Source organism: Suricata suricatta, chromosome 7 (genome assembly GCF_006229205.1).
Source record: "Suricata suricatta isolate VVHF042 chromosome 7, meerkat_22Aug2017_6uvM2_HiC, whole genome shotgun sequence".
Lineage (NCBI taxonomy): Eukaryota > Metazoa > Chordata > Mammalia > Carnivora > Herpestidae > Suricata > Suricata suricatta.
The window spans coordinates 130,694,271-130,705,818 of record NC_043706.1 but is presented as its reverse complement, the minus strand read 5'-3'; the positions used below and the strand labels follow the sequence as shown (position 1 = coordinate 130,705,818).

Here is an 11,548-nt window from a genome sequence, read left to right as displayed (position 1 = left end):
TATATATACCACGGAGTACTATATGGCAATGAGGAAGAATGAAATATGGCCATTTGTAGCAAAGTGGATGGACCTTGAGGGTGTCATGCCTAGCGAAATAAGTCAAGCAGAGAAGGATAGATACCATATGTTTGCACTCATAGGTCTAACAGGAGAGACCTGGCAGGGGACCATGGGGAGAGGAAGGGTGAAAGAGAGCAGGGGAGAATGAGGGACACAGATCAAGGGAGACTACTGAATACTGAAAACGAACCATGGACTGAAGGGGGAGGGGGAGGGAGGGAGGGAGTGATTGTCATGGTGGGAGGCACTTGTGGGGCACTTATATGGAAACCAATTTGACAAACTATTAAAAAAATTTTTAAATATGTTTATTACATATCATTTTATTACTCATTTATCTAGTAAATATTGGGTATGTACTATGGACCAAGCCCTATTAAAGGTACTAAGGACATAGTAGTAAATAAAACAGATGAACACTCTTTCCCTCATGGAGCTCATGTTCTAGTTGGGAAGATGGACAATAACCAAAATTAATGTATGTAAGATGTATACTAGGTTATTTTAAAAAAGCTGGAGAGAAAAAATTAAGCAGGAAAGGGGGTGAAATATTTAGGGGGAACAGGGTAAAATTTTAGGTGTAGTGACTCATGGAAGACCTCCTGGGAAGGTGACTTCTAAGTGAAGATCTAAAAGGAGCAGAGGTGGAGCTATGCAATACTTGGGGAAAGAGCTTTCCAGGCAAAGGGATCCGCAAGCGCCGAAGTCCTGAGGGAGGATCACACCTGTTATGGTTAAAGGACAGCAAAGAAGCCAGTGAGCTGAAATGGCAAAAAGAAGAGAGAGAATGGACGCAAAACCAGGTCAGGATGAGCCTTCTAGGCCATAGAATATCCTTTGTCTTTACCCTGAGTGAGAACAGAAGTCACTGCAGGGCTCTGAGCATCGAACCGATAAGATCTAATTTTAATGTTTTTATAGGCTCCGTCCGGCTACGAAGGGCACAGGTGGAAGCAGAAAAATCACTTAGGAGGCTACTACAAAAATCCAGGAGAGAGACCATAGTCTCTTGAATCAGGTTACTGGCAATTAGGGCAGCAATGGGAAGTAGTCAAAATTTAGAGGTGTTTTGAAGGATGGGAGCTGTGCAAGGATCAGACACGGAGTGTGAAAAAGCAAGAGGACTGAGGATGATTGCCAAGATCGTTGGCCTGGTGCACTAGAAGAACGGAATTCTTGCCGAAGGAGACAAGGAAATGCACAGGAGGATTCTGTGGAAATAACAGGACTTCCATTTCGGCCATGTGAGGCTTGAGGTGCCTGTTAGGCTTCACGTGGGGTGCTCAGAAGGTAGTAAAATATGCGGCCTTGACTCTGAGGAGAGATCTAGTCTAGACACAGACACGCAGGAGTCACGAGCATTTAGATCCCACTTAATGTCAGGGGACCAGACGGGATCACCAAGAGAGCGGATTCAGATAGAAACCAGAAGAGAGTCAAGGTCTGATTCCGGGGCACTCCAGTCGTCGGAAGTCAACGAGATGCGGTGGGAACAACAGAAGAGATTGAGCAGGGCAGCGGGGGGACAGGCACAAGGCAGGCAGGCGGAGTGTCCTGGCGGCCAGAAGGAGAAAGCGGTTCAAGAGAAAGACCAGCTGTGAGTAATGTGCTGGTAGATCCAGTGAGATCAAGATTGGTCATGTAATCTGCAACATGTAGTCACTTGTCACCTTAGTGAGAGGAGTCAGTTGAGTAGACCCAAGAGAGCAGAGGAGAAGAGTTGGAGACAGTCGGTCTATACGCACATTTTAAGGAGTTTTCCTGTAAGTGGAAGGAGAAAATGAGGACGAGAGTTGGAAGAGTTGGATTTTTTTTTTTAATGTTTACTTTTGAGACAGACAGAGTGTGAGCAGGCAAAGGGCAGAGAGAGACGGAGACACAGAATCTGAAGCAGGCTCCAAGCTCTGAGCTGTCAGCACAGAGCCCGACACGGGGTTTGAACCCACGACCCATGAGATCATGACCTGAGCTGAAGTCAGACGCTCAACTGACTGAGCCACCCAGGCACCCCAGTGTTGGGGTTCTTTTTTAAACATGGAATAAGTAAAATAAATACAAGTATCCTTTTATTAAAGTTATTTAAGTTATTACACAAGCCATTTTTTAAATATGTTTTAGGAATAACTAGTTTCCAATTTTGCCTCAATAATTACCTTTTGCCAGAACTAAGTGTGGAAAAACCCAAATTCATGAGGTCTCTGCATAAACTGGCAATAAAATCTGATGAGGAGTGTTCAGGGTAGCCTGCAGCGGTTAGCTTTTGAATAAACACCTCCCCGTCGGCTCTGGTTAAACCTCTCCTTATTAAAATCTTCCAAGTTATGTATATAGCATTTGTAGCCCTAATCAATTGGACATAAACATGCTTAGGACAATGTCTTGTTTGTTAAGATTCCTGGTAACATTTAGAAATGAGCTTGAGAAACATTTTCAAGACTCCAAAGATACTTGAGGTCAATCATTTTTTTTCTTCTTCACATTGCGTTTCAGGGCCAAATAAGGCAAAATGCCAGTACCTTCAAAGGTATGTCCTGCTATCAGAAGCTAGTATTTTAATGCCAACTCAACTAAGAAATATACTGAAATACCCTTACTGGAAGGTCTCCTCTAGTTCTGCAACTTTCTTCTTCAATTCCTGGTTTTCCTTGACGATGGTGTGAGCTATGATTTCAGCTCTAATTTTAGAAGTGGTAAGTGCTGCTGATTCTTCCTCCAGCTCCTGAACTCTGTCTCTCAGAGAGGTTAGGAGAGACGATTTTCTAGCATTATTTTCTTTGTAATTCTCCATTTCAGCTTTCAACTCTTGACAGGAGGCTTCTTTCGAAAGCATCTTGGATCGGAGGTCTCGAAGCTAACATGGAAAACCCCATAAAAAGAGGAAAAGGATTTAGTAGCATAAGTTTGAAGTACCTCTAAGAAACCCAAAACCATCAGGCCCCTGGGTGGTTCAGTTAAGCATCTGACTCTGGCTCAGGTCATGATCTCACGGTTCCTGAGTTTGAGCCCCATGTCGGGCTCTGCATGGACAGCTAGAAGCCAGGAGCCTGCTTCGAATTCTGTGTCTCCCTCTCTCTCTGCCCCTTCCCTGCTTGTACCTCTTCCCTCCTTCCCTCCCTCTCTCTCTCCTACTCAAAAATAAACATTAAAAAATTTTTTTAATTAAAAAAATAAAGAAACCCAAAACCATAATTTAAAATCTCACTCTGTCTTTCACGACTTAATCCAACTTTTATTTTCTTTGTTTCCTATCTGTCTCTGTATCACCAGATGAGAAATTATGCCCAAATAATGGACTTCATACTGTCTCTTTCAAAACCAATGGAGCAATGTCTTGGGGGTGATTCAGTGTCACTCAAGAGACAATTGTGGTGTGTTTTGCAAAAAGCAATAAAATATTTTGCAAAGGTAACTCACTTTCTAAGCCTGTATTGCTGCTGATGCTGCTGACAGACAAGGAAACAAGAAACCCACAAGCACAAGCTAAAATACTTGTAGTTTCAAGGCCACAAATAGATACGGACTATTTGATGTATCATATAATTCTTCCTCTTGCCTTCTAGATCCTTATTGTGGGCAATAAAAAAAATAATAATAAGCAGATTTCTAAGAAAAATATGGGAGAAAAGAAAAATTGTTACAAAATTTATACAAAAGAAACATTTTAACTTTTATGAATTCTGGGGCATCAAAATAGGATGATGTGCCCTAAAAGGATGGCAGGTTTCCCCATAAGAAAACTCCATGAAGGCATGTGCTGATTTGGAACTGTGAGTATACATGCATACGATTTCTCACACACACACAAGGTATCAAATCATCCCTCAGTGGGGTCCTGGCAGCCTAGCGAAAACACTAGTTATCTCACAGGCAAGCCTAGGACTGTGGGCCACTAGGCTGTGAACAGAATGGGTCTAGAGAGACTCTCTCAGAAACTCCACTGATTCAGCCCAGAAGGTACATGGATGCCAGTCATTATCCTAGAATTTCCCCAGCCAGTCAGGACTACCACTATTCTAGGAATCCAGAGTTCCATCCTAAGAGCTCCAGATTGCAAATGGTCCACATTAAAGGAACATATTCAGTGAGAGGCTAAAAATGCCCCAAAGTCAAGGCAGCTTCAACCAAAGCCATCAGGTGCTCCCATGTCTCTCAAGGCTGTGAAGCTCCTCTGACATTCAGGATGCAGCCCATGGCACCCTGCTTTGCCTCATGGCAAAGGCATGACCTTGCAGGAATTCTCTACAAGGGGGGCAGGTGCATCATAATGGAGTATAACCTTCGCCAAAAGTTGTAAAGTGGTATCTCACCTTCCTGCTTCTTAAAGTTTCCTTATTTATTTTGAGAGAGAGAGAGAGAGAGAGAGAGTATGCAAAAGCAGAGGGGTGGGGGCAGAGAGAGGGGGGGAGAGAGAGGATCCCAAGCAGGCTCCTTGCTGTCAGCACAGAGCTAACACAGGGCTCAGTCCCACAAACCATGAGATCATGACCTGAACCAAAGTCAAGAGTCAGACACTTAACTGACTTAGCCACCCAGGCGTCCCATCCTGTCCTATTTCTAATCACCTCTACACTCTGCTTCACTCTATAAGAAACTAAAATGGTCCACTTGTGAGTCACGAAGATGCATAATCTTACCTCAGACTGAGCGCATTCAAATTTGACCAAAGTTGCAGCAAGTTCACTTCGAGCATTTTCAGCCATATTCCGATAGTGGTGTAACTGTTCCCGAGTGGCCGGGACTTCCAAGAGATGGTCGTAAATTTCCTGACAGGGTTCCTCCAAAAGACAAAATATAAAGAAGAGATTTAAGCAGTCTTTTCTGTCCAGCCGTGCAAAACAAGATTAAACACAGAGCATTCTTTGTGGTCCAAACATCTCGAAAATGCTGCCCAGGGAAGTCTCGCCCAGATCATTTCATTGGCAAAATTGTGAAGGAGGCGGGAGGAAGGCAGCCCAGGAACAAATGCTGTGCTCCCCTGGATGGCATTTAAGAACTGGCCTTGGCCAGTTTAGAAGGCTTCCCTCCACCCAAGTCAAATACTATTGGACCTCTTTCCAAAACTGATAGAGTCCAAAAAGGATTGTCAGCAGAGACGCAATGTGACAAGGTCTACAGTGAAGAGGGAGTTTCCCTGACCTTGTTTCCAGACAACAAAAATCATCAACTCACCTCGCCTTTTGAATAAAGTATGCCATCTGTTTATCGAAGACATCACGTGAGTTACATGTGAAAAGCTGTCCCCTTCACAAGTAGTCACGGTACCATGGATTCCCAGCCTCACAGCCTATCTCGGGGTCACGACAGTGATTCAGGTGAAATGGAGGAGACCGGTGACAGTAGGGGGGTGCCTGGGGAGTCTCTGCGGAGACTCAGCTCCACTGACAGCTGCCAATGCAGAAACATGGATCCCAAAGTGTCCAAATTGTTTCCAATTTTTCAAGACAAGTCATATACCCAGACTTTTGGAAGTAAAAATTCTCAGTTTTTGCAACTTGGCAACTCATTTAAATGTTTAAAAAGAAAACACCGTAGGATCCAAATAAACACATCTGCAGAGCAGATTTGATGGCTTTGGCCCACGGGTCATGGTCTGCAACCTCCAGGTCTGTTTCTTACTCAGAATTACTCCTGAGCTTGGACAGCTACCTCTGCCCACCCCTGTGAAGTTTCCAGGGCTTGTGGTCTTTGTGAAAGACATACAGGAAAGCCATTCATTTCTGAAGGAATATGAAAGAGGTCGCATAAAGGAGGGCTTCCTGGAATTATCTAAGAGGGCTCAGGGGACACACTGTAAAACTGGTTTACGGCTGCCCAGCTACGAAAGGGCCAAAGACTACTGTTTGGAAATACTCCTGAACGCAAAAGTCATCTCAAAGCCCTTAACCGTGTGACAAGCACTGTCATGACTAGTGATTCGATCCACAAAATGCCAAACAAAACCCTCAGTGCACTTAGTAACGGCCGGTGTTTGCCAATCGCAACATATCCAAGAAGATGGTGGGTATGTACTTCTGGGGAGAAAGCGTAAAACGTTTCACTAGATCTAATAAGAGAACCACATCCCGTTCGGCCTCACTTAATATTCAGAAGTAACTTACCCACACTAACCACCACAGCAGGATTTTCTAAACTTGGCCACATAAGGACTTTGGTCACTTAGGAGACATTTGAACTAGGGTACATACAGCACGCCGTTTTATAAAATTCGTTAGGAAAATAAGTTCTTCAACAGCTATGATTATTTCTTTCAATGACATCCTTTTTCAGTAAATGAAGTAATCATTCCATAATGTCATGCCTCCTTCTTATGAACAAATAGCGTTGACTGGGCATAATATTACAAGGCACACAAGACAATTTTAGGCATGGTCTTCACTTTAGAAGGTTACTATCTACTGCAGAACACTATCAAAAAGCATCTTCAAATGTGCGTGGGTCAGAGGAACAACCCAGAAGATTTCATTACCTCGGATACTGGAGCAGGACCCACATCAGGCAGACTCCCAATAACTGAGTTCAGAAGACAACTGTTGGGTTTAAAACACCCTTTAAATCAAGCAGACTGAAGATTATTCACCAATGCACACTTACTGAAAACTTACTCAAGGTCAGGCACTGAGTTTACAACCTACTAAGAAAAAGACCATTTATCAGACATCCTTAATAATGACTGCATAATTACAAACTGAAATACATGCTAGGAAAGAAAGAAGCATCAAAGGAAACTGACTTTCGATCGGAGAAGAGGGAAGAAAGATTGCCCTAAAGAAGTGATGACTGACTAAGTATTAAATAGGCAAGAGGGGGTGCCTGGGTGACTCAGTTGGTTAAGCGCCAATTCTTGTTATGGGCTCAGGTCATGATCTCAGGGCGCAGAGCCTGCCTAAGATTCTCTCTCTCTTCCAGGGTGCCTGGGTGGTTGAGCGTCTGACTTCAGCTCAGGTCATGATCTCACAATTTGTGGGTTTGAGCCCTGCATCAGGCTCTGTGCTGACCACTAGTTCAGAGCCTGGAGCCTGTCTTCAGATTCTGTGTCTCTTTCTCTCTCTGCCCCTCTCCTGTTCATTCTGTCTCTCAAAAATAAATAAATGTTAAAAAAAAAAAAAGATTCTTTCTCTTCCCTCTGTCTCTCTCCCCCACACATGTGCACTCTCAATAAATAAAACACTGTGCCCTCTCAATAAATAAATATAGATGAGGCACGGAGCAGGTGCAACACACATCATTCAAATAGCCAAAAGTCTCAGCAAAGGTCTTGTGGCAGGATTATGCTCTGTGTGGTCCACATCTGAGCAAAGCCTTGAGGCTGAGGGACAAGAGCAACTTAAGAACAATGCCTTTACTGGCAGCTCTGAGCTCGTTCATGTATGTTAGTGCCTCATCGGGCTTCTTTTTCAGAATAGTCCTGTCTAACTTGTGTCTTCCACCGTGTGAACTTTATGTTTTTTAATGTCTTTATTTTTGTTTTGAGAGAAAGAGGCAGAGAGCGAGCGGGGGCGGCGGAGGGGGGTTTTGCAGAGAGAGAGGGAGACACAGAATCTGAAGCAGGCTCCAGGCTCTGAGCCGTCAGCACAGAGCTCAATGCGGGACTCGAACCCACAGCCTGTGAGATCATGACCTGAGCCAAAGTCAGACACTCAACTGACTGAGCCACCCAGGCGCGCCAATGCCATGTGAAATTTAGAATCAGCTTATCAAAGTCCCAGAAATCCTGCTGGTATTTTTACTGGGATCGAGTTAATTTTACAAATAAACTTAAGGAGTATTAGCAAATTTTAAATACTGAGTCTTCCAACAGAGGTCATTTTTTCCCATTTGCTCAGTAACTTTTCATATGTCTCTTAGTAGCTCTTCTAGGTCAACTTGTATGGGCCCCAGGGTTTCCAGATACTTGGTTCAATATATTCTGGTTGAGTCTGTGAGAATGTTCCTGGTGAGATTAGCATTTGAATTGGTAGAAGAGTAAAGCAGATTGGCCTCCCCAGTGTGGGTGGGTCTCATCTAATCCTCCGAAGGCCTGAATAGAACAAAGAGGCAGAGTAAGGAAGAATTCCCTTTTCTCTGTCAGACTGTCTTCAAGTTGGGACATCAGTCTTCCCCTGCCTTTGGACTGAGACTCAGATTGGAGCTGACACCAGCTGTCCTTGACCTCTGGGTGCAGATCTTGGGATAGCTCAGCCTCCATTATTGACAAACCAATCCCTTATCATAAATCTTTTTCTATATATCTATAGAGATAGATAGATAGATAGTTAGATAGATAGATAGATAGATAGATAGATAGATAGATAGATAGATAGATAGACTGGAGAACCCTGACTGGGCCCTAGAAGCGTGCCACAACAAGCCATTGCTTCAAGACCCTCTGAGAGAGCTTGATTGAGAAGAAATGAACGTCGGTGGCCTACGAAGATTGCAGGGACAAGGAGAGAGGATACAAAAGCTGAAAGAAGACTACACGATGTATTTCTTTATGACTAAGCTCTTCCCGCTTAGCCCTGAAGCCACCTACTCATCCGTAGGTAGTGTTCACGACTGTCTCCTAGATATCTCCAGTTTGGTTTGGAATTCTTCTACCATCAAGAGCTTGGTTGTTGTTATGACTCTTTATTTCCTGAGTTTGTTATGGATTTCTAGGCTACTACACTGCACTCAGAGCACACGGATTGCATTCCGGGCTGACGCTCACCAGTGTACCCCAGAGTGGTAGATCAGTGTCCACTCTGGACTGGGCCTATTCAGACTAGAAAGTACTTGTGCTATATCAGCCATTAACTATTTCACCCACCATCCTTGTCTATGTTATTTCTGCTTCAGGGAATTTATTGAGGTTTTTGTGAATGCTCAATCTTATGTATGTCTTATGGGCACTTTAAACGGTACGTTCCCTATCTTTGGGGCTTAGAGCTCAAGCTCTATCAAATAGTTCTACCTTACTCGTTATTTTAATTGGGCACTTCTAGCACAGCCTCATTTCTCTCCTTTACTCCGTCCTGCGCTGAGGTGAGGCCAACCTCCCATTACTACTGTAATTCTCTATTACCTTTCTTGCCTTAGGAACACTGCTGCTGTCAGACTCGGTGCAAAGATCCAGAACTTCATCGGCATTGCAAATTGCACCATACAGCCATCATAACTGCCTTGACTCATTTCACTTACTCCTTTCTTGCTCTGAATCCAGCCTTTTCTGATGTTGACACTATGATCCCTGATTTCTTTTTGTTTGCGTCTGACTACATACACCTTTGTGCTCTATTTTTTCTTTTTCAATCTTTCTGAGTCACTTCGTTTGAGATGTCTCATATATAATAAAGTTGGGATTGGTTTGGGGACCAATCCTAAAATTCTTTTTCCCCCAGACTGGATGACTCTATGACATTTACACATGTTAACATGACAGATAAGTTTGGGCTCAGTTCTGCTGCATTCTTTTATGCTATGCTTCTTGTTTGTATCGCTCTTTCAAAATCCTTCAGCACAAATCTGTTTGGTCAATAAAGAGTGAAGCTAGGGGCATCTGGGTGGCTCAGTAGGATAAGTGTCTGACTCTCAATCTCAGCTCAGTTCTTGATCTCTCATGGTCATGAGTTCAAGCCCTATGCTGGACTCCACATCCAGCATGGAGCCTACTTAGAAAAAAAAAAGAAAGAAAATAAATAGTGAAGCTAATTACTAAAGGAAAAAATGGAAAGAAACTTTAGAGCTGTATTACACATAATAAGCCAAAATAACTTTAAGATAGACTTGAGGGGCACCTGAGTGGCTCACTCGGTTAAGCATCCGACTTCAGCTCAGTTCATGATCTTGTGGTCTGAGAATCCCAGCCGGGCATCAGGCTCTGTGCTGACAGCTCAGAGCCTGAAGCCTACTTCAGATTCTGTGTCTCCCTCTTTCTCTGCCCTTCCCCCACTTGCTCTCTCTCTCTCTCTCTCTCTCTCTCTCTCTGTGTCTGTCTCTCTCTCTCTCAAAAATAAATAAACATTTTTTTAAAAATTAGAAAAAATAAAAGACTTGAAGCACTGAATATTAAAAATGCAATCATAAAAAGTACTATAAATTAATATGTATCCTGGGGAGCCTGAGTGGCTCAGTTGGTTAAGCATCCGACTTTGGCTCAGGTCATGATCTCACAGTTCATGGGTTCAAGCCTCGTGTCAGGCTCTGTGCTGACAGCTTGGAGCTTGGAGCCTATCTTCAGATTCTGTGTCTCCCTCTCTCTCTGACCCTCCCCTGCTCATGCTGTCTCTCTCTCTCAAAAACAAATAAAACATTAAAAAAAATTTTTTTTAATTTATATGTATCCTATCTTGAGAAGCATTTTCTAAGCATAGGAGCAATGAAAGAATATCAAAGAGAAAAGTCACATATGACAACAGAAATTTTAAAATTTCTATCCATTAGGGGTGCCTGGATGGCTCAGTCATGTCACATGCTTTCAAGCCCCACATCAGGCTCTGAGCTGGGCATAGAGCCTACTTAAGGTTTTCCCTCCCTCTCCCTCTGCTCTTCCTCTGCTCAAGCACTCTCCCTCTAAACAATGAAATAAATAAAAATTAAAAATTATTTCCAAAAATTTCCAGAGAAAAATCATATAAAAGAACTAACAACAGAACTATAAATGACTTATAAATTAAAAGTATACTGCTTCACTGGTCATCAATTAAGTACAAATTATACTGTCAGATATTATTTCTGATCTTTAATATTGACATTTTAAATATACTTAATAATCGAGTATATTATGAGATAGTTCTAAAAAAAAAAAGAGCGAAAGTTGTATGAGAAAGACATGCTAACATACTGCTCATAGAAAGATAAGCTGACACCAAATTTCCAGAAAAAAATTGGCGGTATGTATCAGTGAGATTTAAATTAATACTATTTGACCCCAATTAGTTGCCTTCTTATAATCTTATCTAAATAAATGGAAATATGGGGCACCTGGGTGGCCCAGTCAGTTAAGCAGCAGACTTCAGCTCAAATCATGATCTCACAGTTCATGAGTACAAGCCCCACATTGGGCTGTGTGCTGACAGCTCAGAGCCGGGAGCCTGCCTCAGGTTCTGTGTCTCCCTCTCTCTCTGCACCTCCCCTGCTCATGCTCTGTCTCTCTCTCTCTCAAAAATAAACATTAAAAATTTTTTTAATGAATAAATGGGAATACACCCAAAGATTAAATACAAATATATTTAGAGCAGTCATTAGCAAGATTTTCTAAAAATATTCAACAACAAAATTACAGAAACAATTAGAATGGGAAAAGATAGTTACAAATGGCATATGGGATAAAAGGCTAGTATTCAAAATCTACATGGAACTCACCAAACTCCATACCCAAAAAGCAAATAATCCAGTGAAGAAATGGGCAGAAGACTTGAACAGACACTTCTCCAAAGAGGACATCCAGATGGCCAACAGGCACATGAAACGATGCTCAGCATCACTCATCATCAGGGAAATACAAATCAAAACCACACTGAGATAC

General features: G+C 42.7%; 1 protein-coding gene across 1 annotated transcript in view; it reads right to left on the bottom strand.

Moving 5' to 3' along the window:
• The window catches only part of CCDC170 (coiled-coil domain containing 170), a 51,283-nt gene extending 46,008 nt beyond the window's left edge, over positions 1 to 5,275 (bottom strand). Inside the window, exons 1-4 of the mRNA XM_029943251.1 lie at positions 5,233 to 5,275; positions 5,062 to 5,123; positions 4,698 to 4,838; positions 2,658 to 2,914 (exon numbers count right to left, since the gene is read on the bottom strand). Of these exons, the coding sequence (XP_029799111.1) occupies positions 2,658 to 2,914; positions 4,698 to 4,838; positions 5,062 to 5,123; positions 5,233 to 5,275 (503 nt within the window). The remainder of the gene's footprint in view (positions 1 to 2,657; positions 2,915 to 4,697; positions 4,839 to 5,061; positions 5,124 to 5,232) is intronic.
• Between the last annotated feature and the right edge of the window lie 6,273 nt (positions 5,276 to 11,548).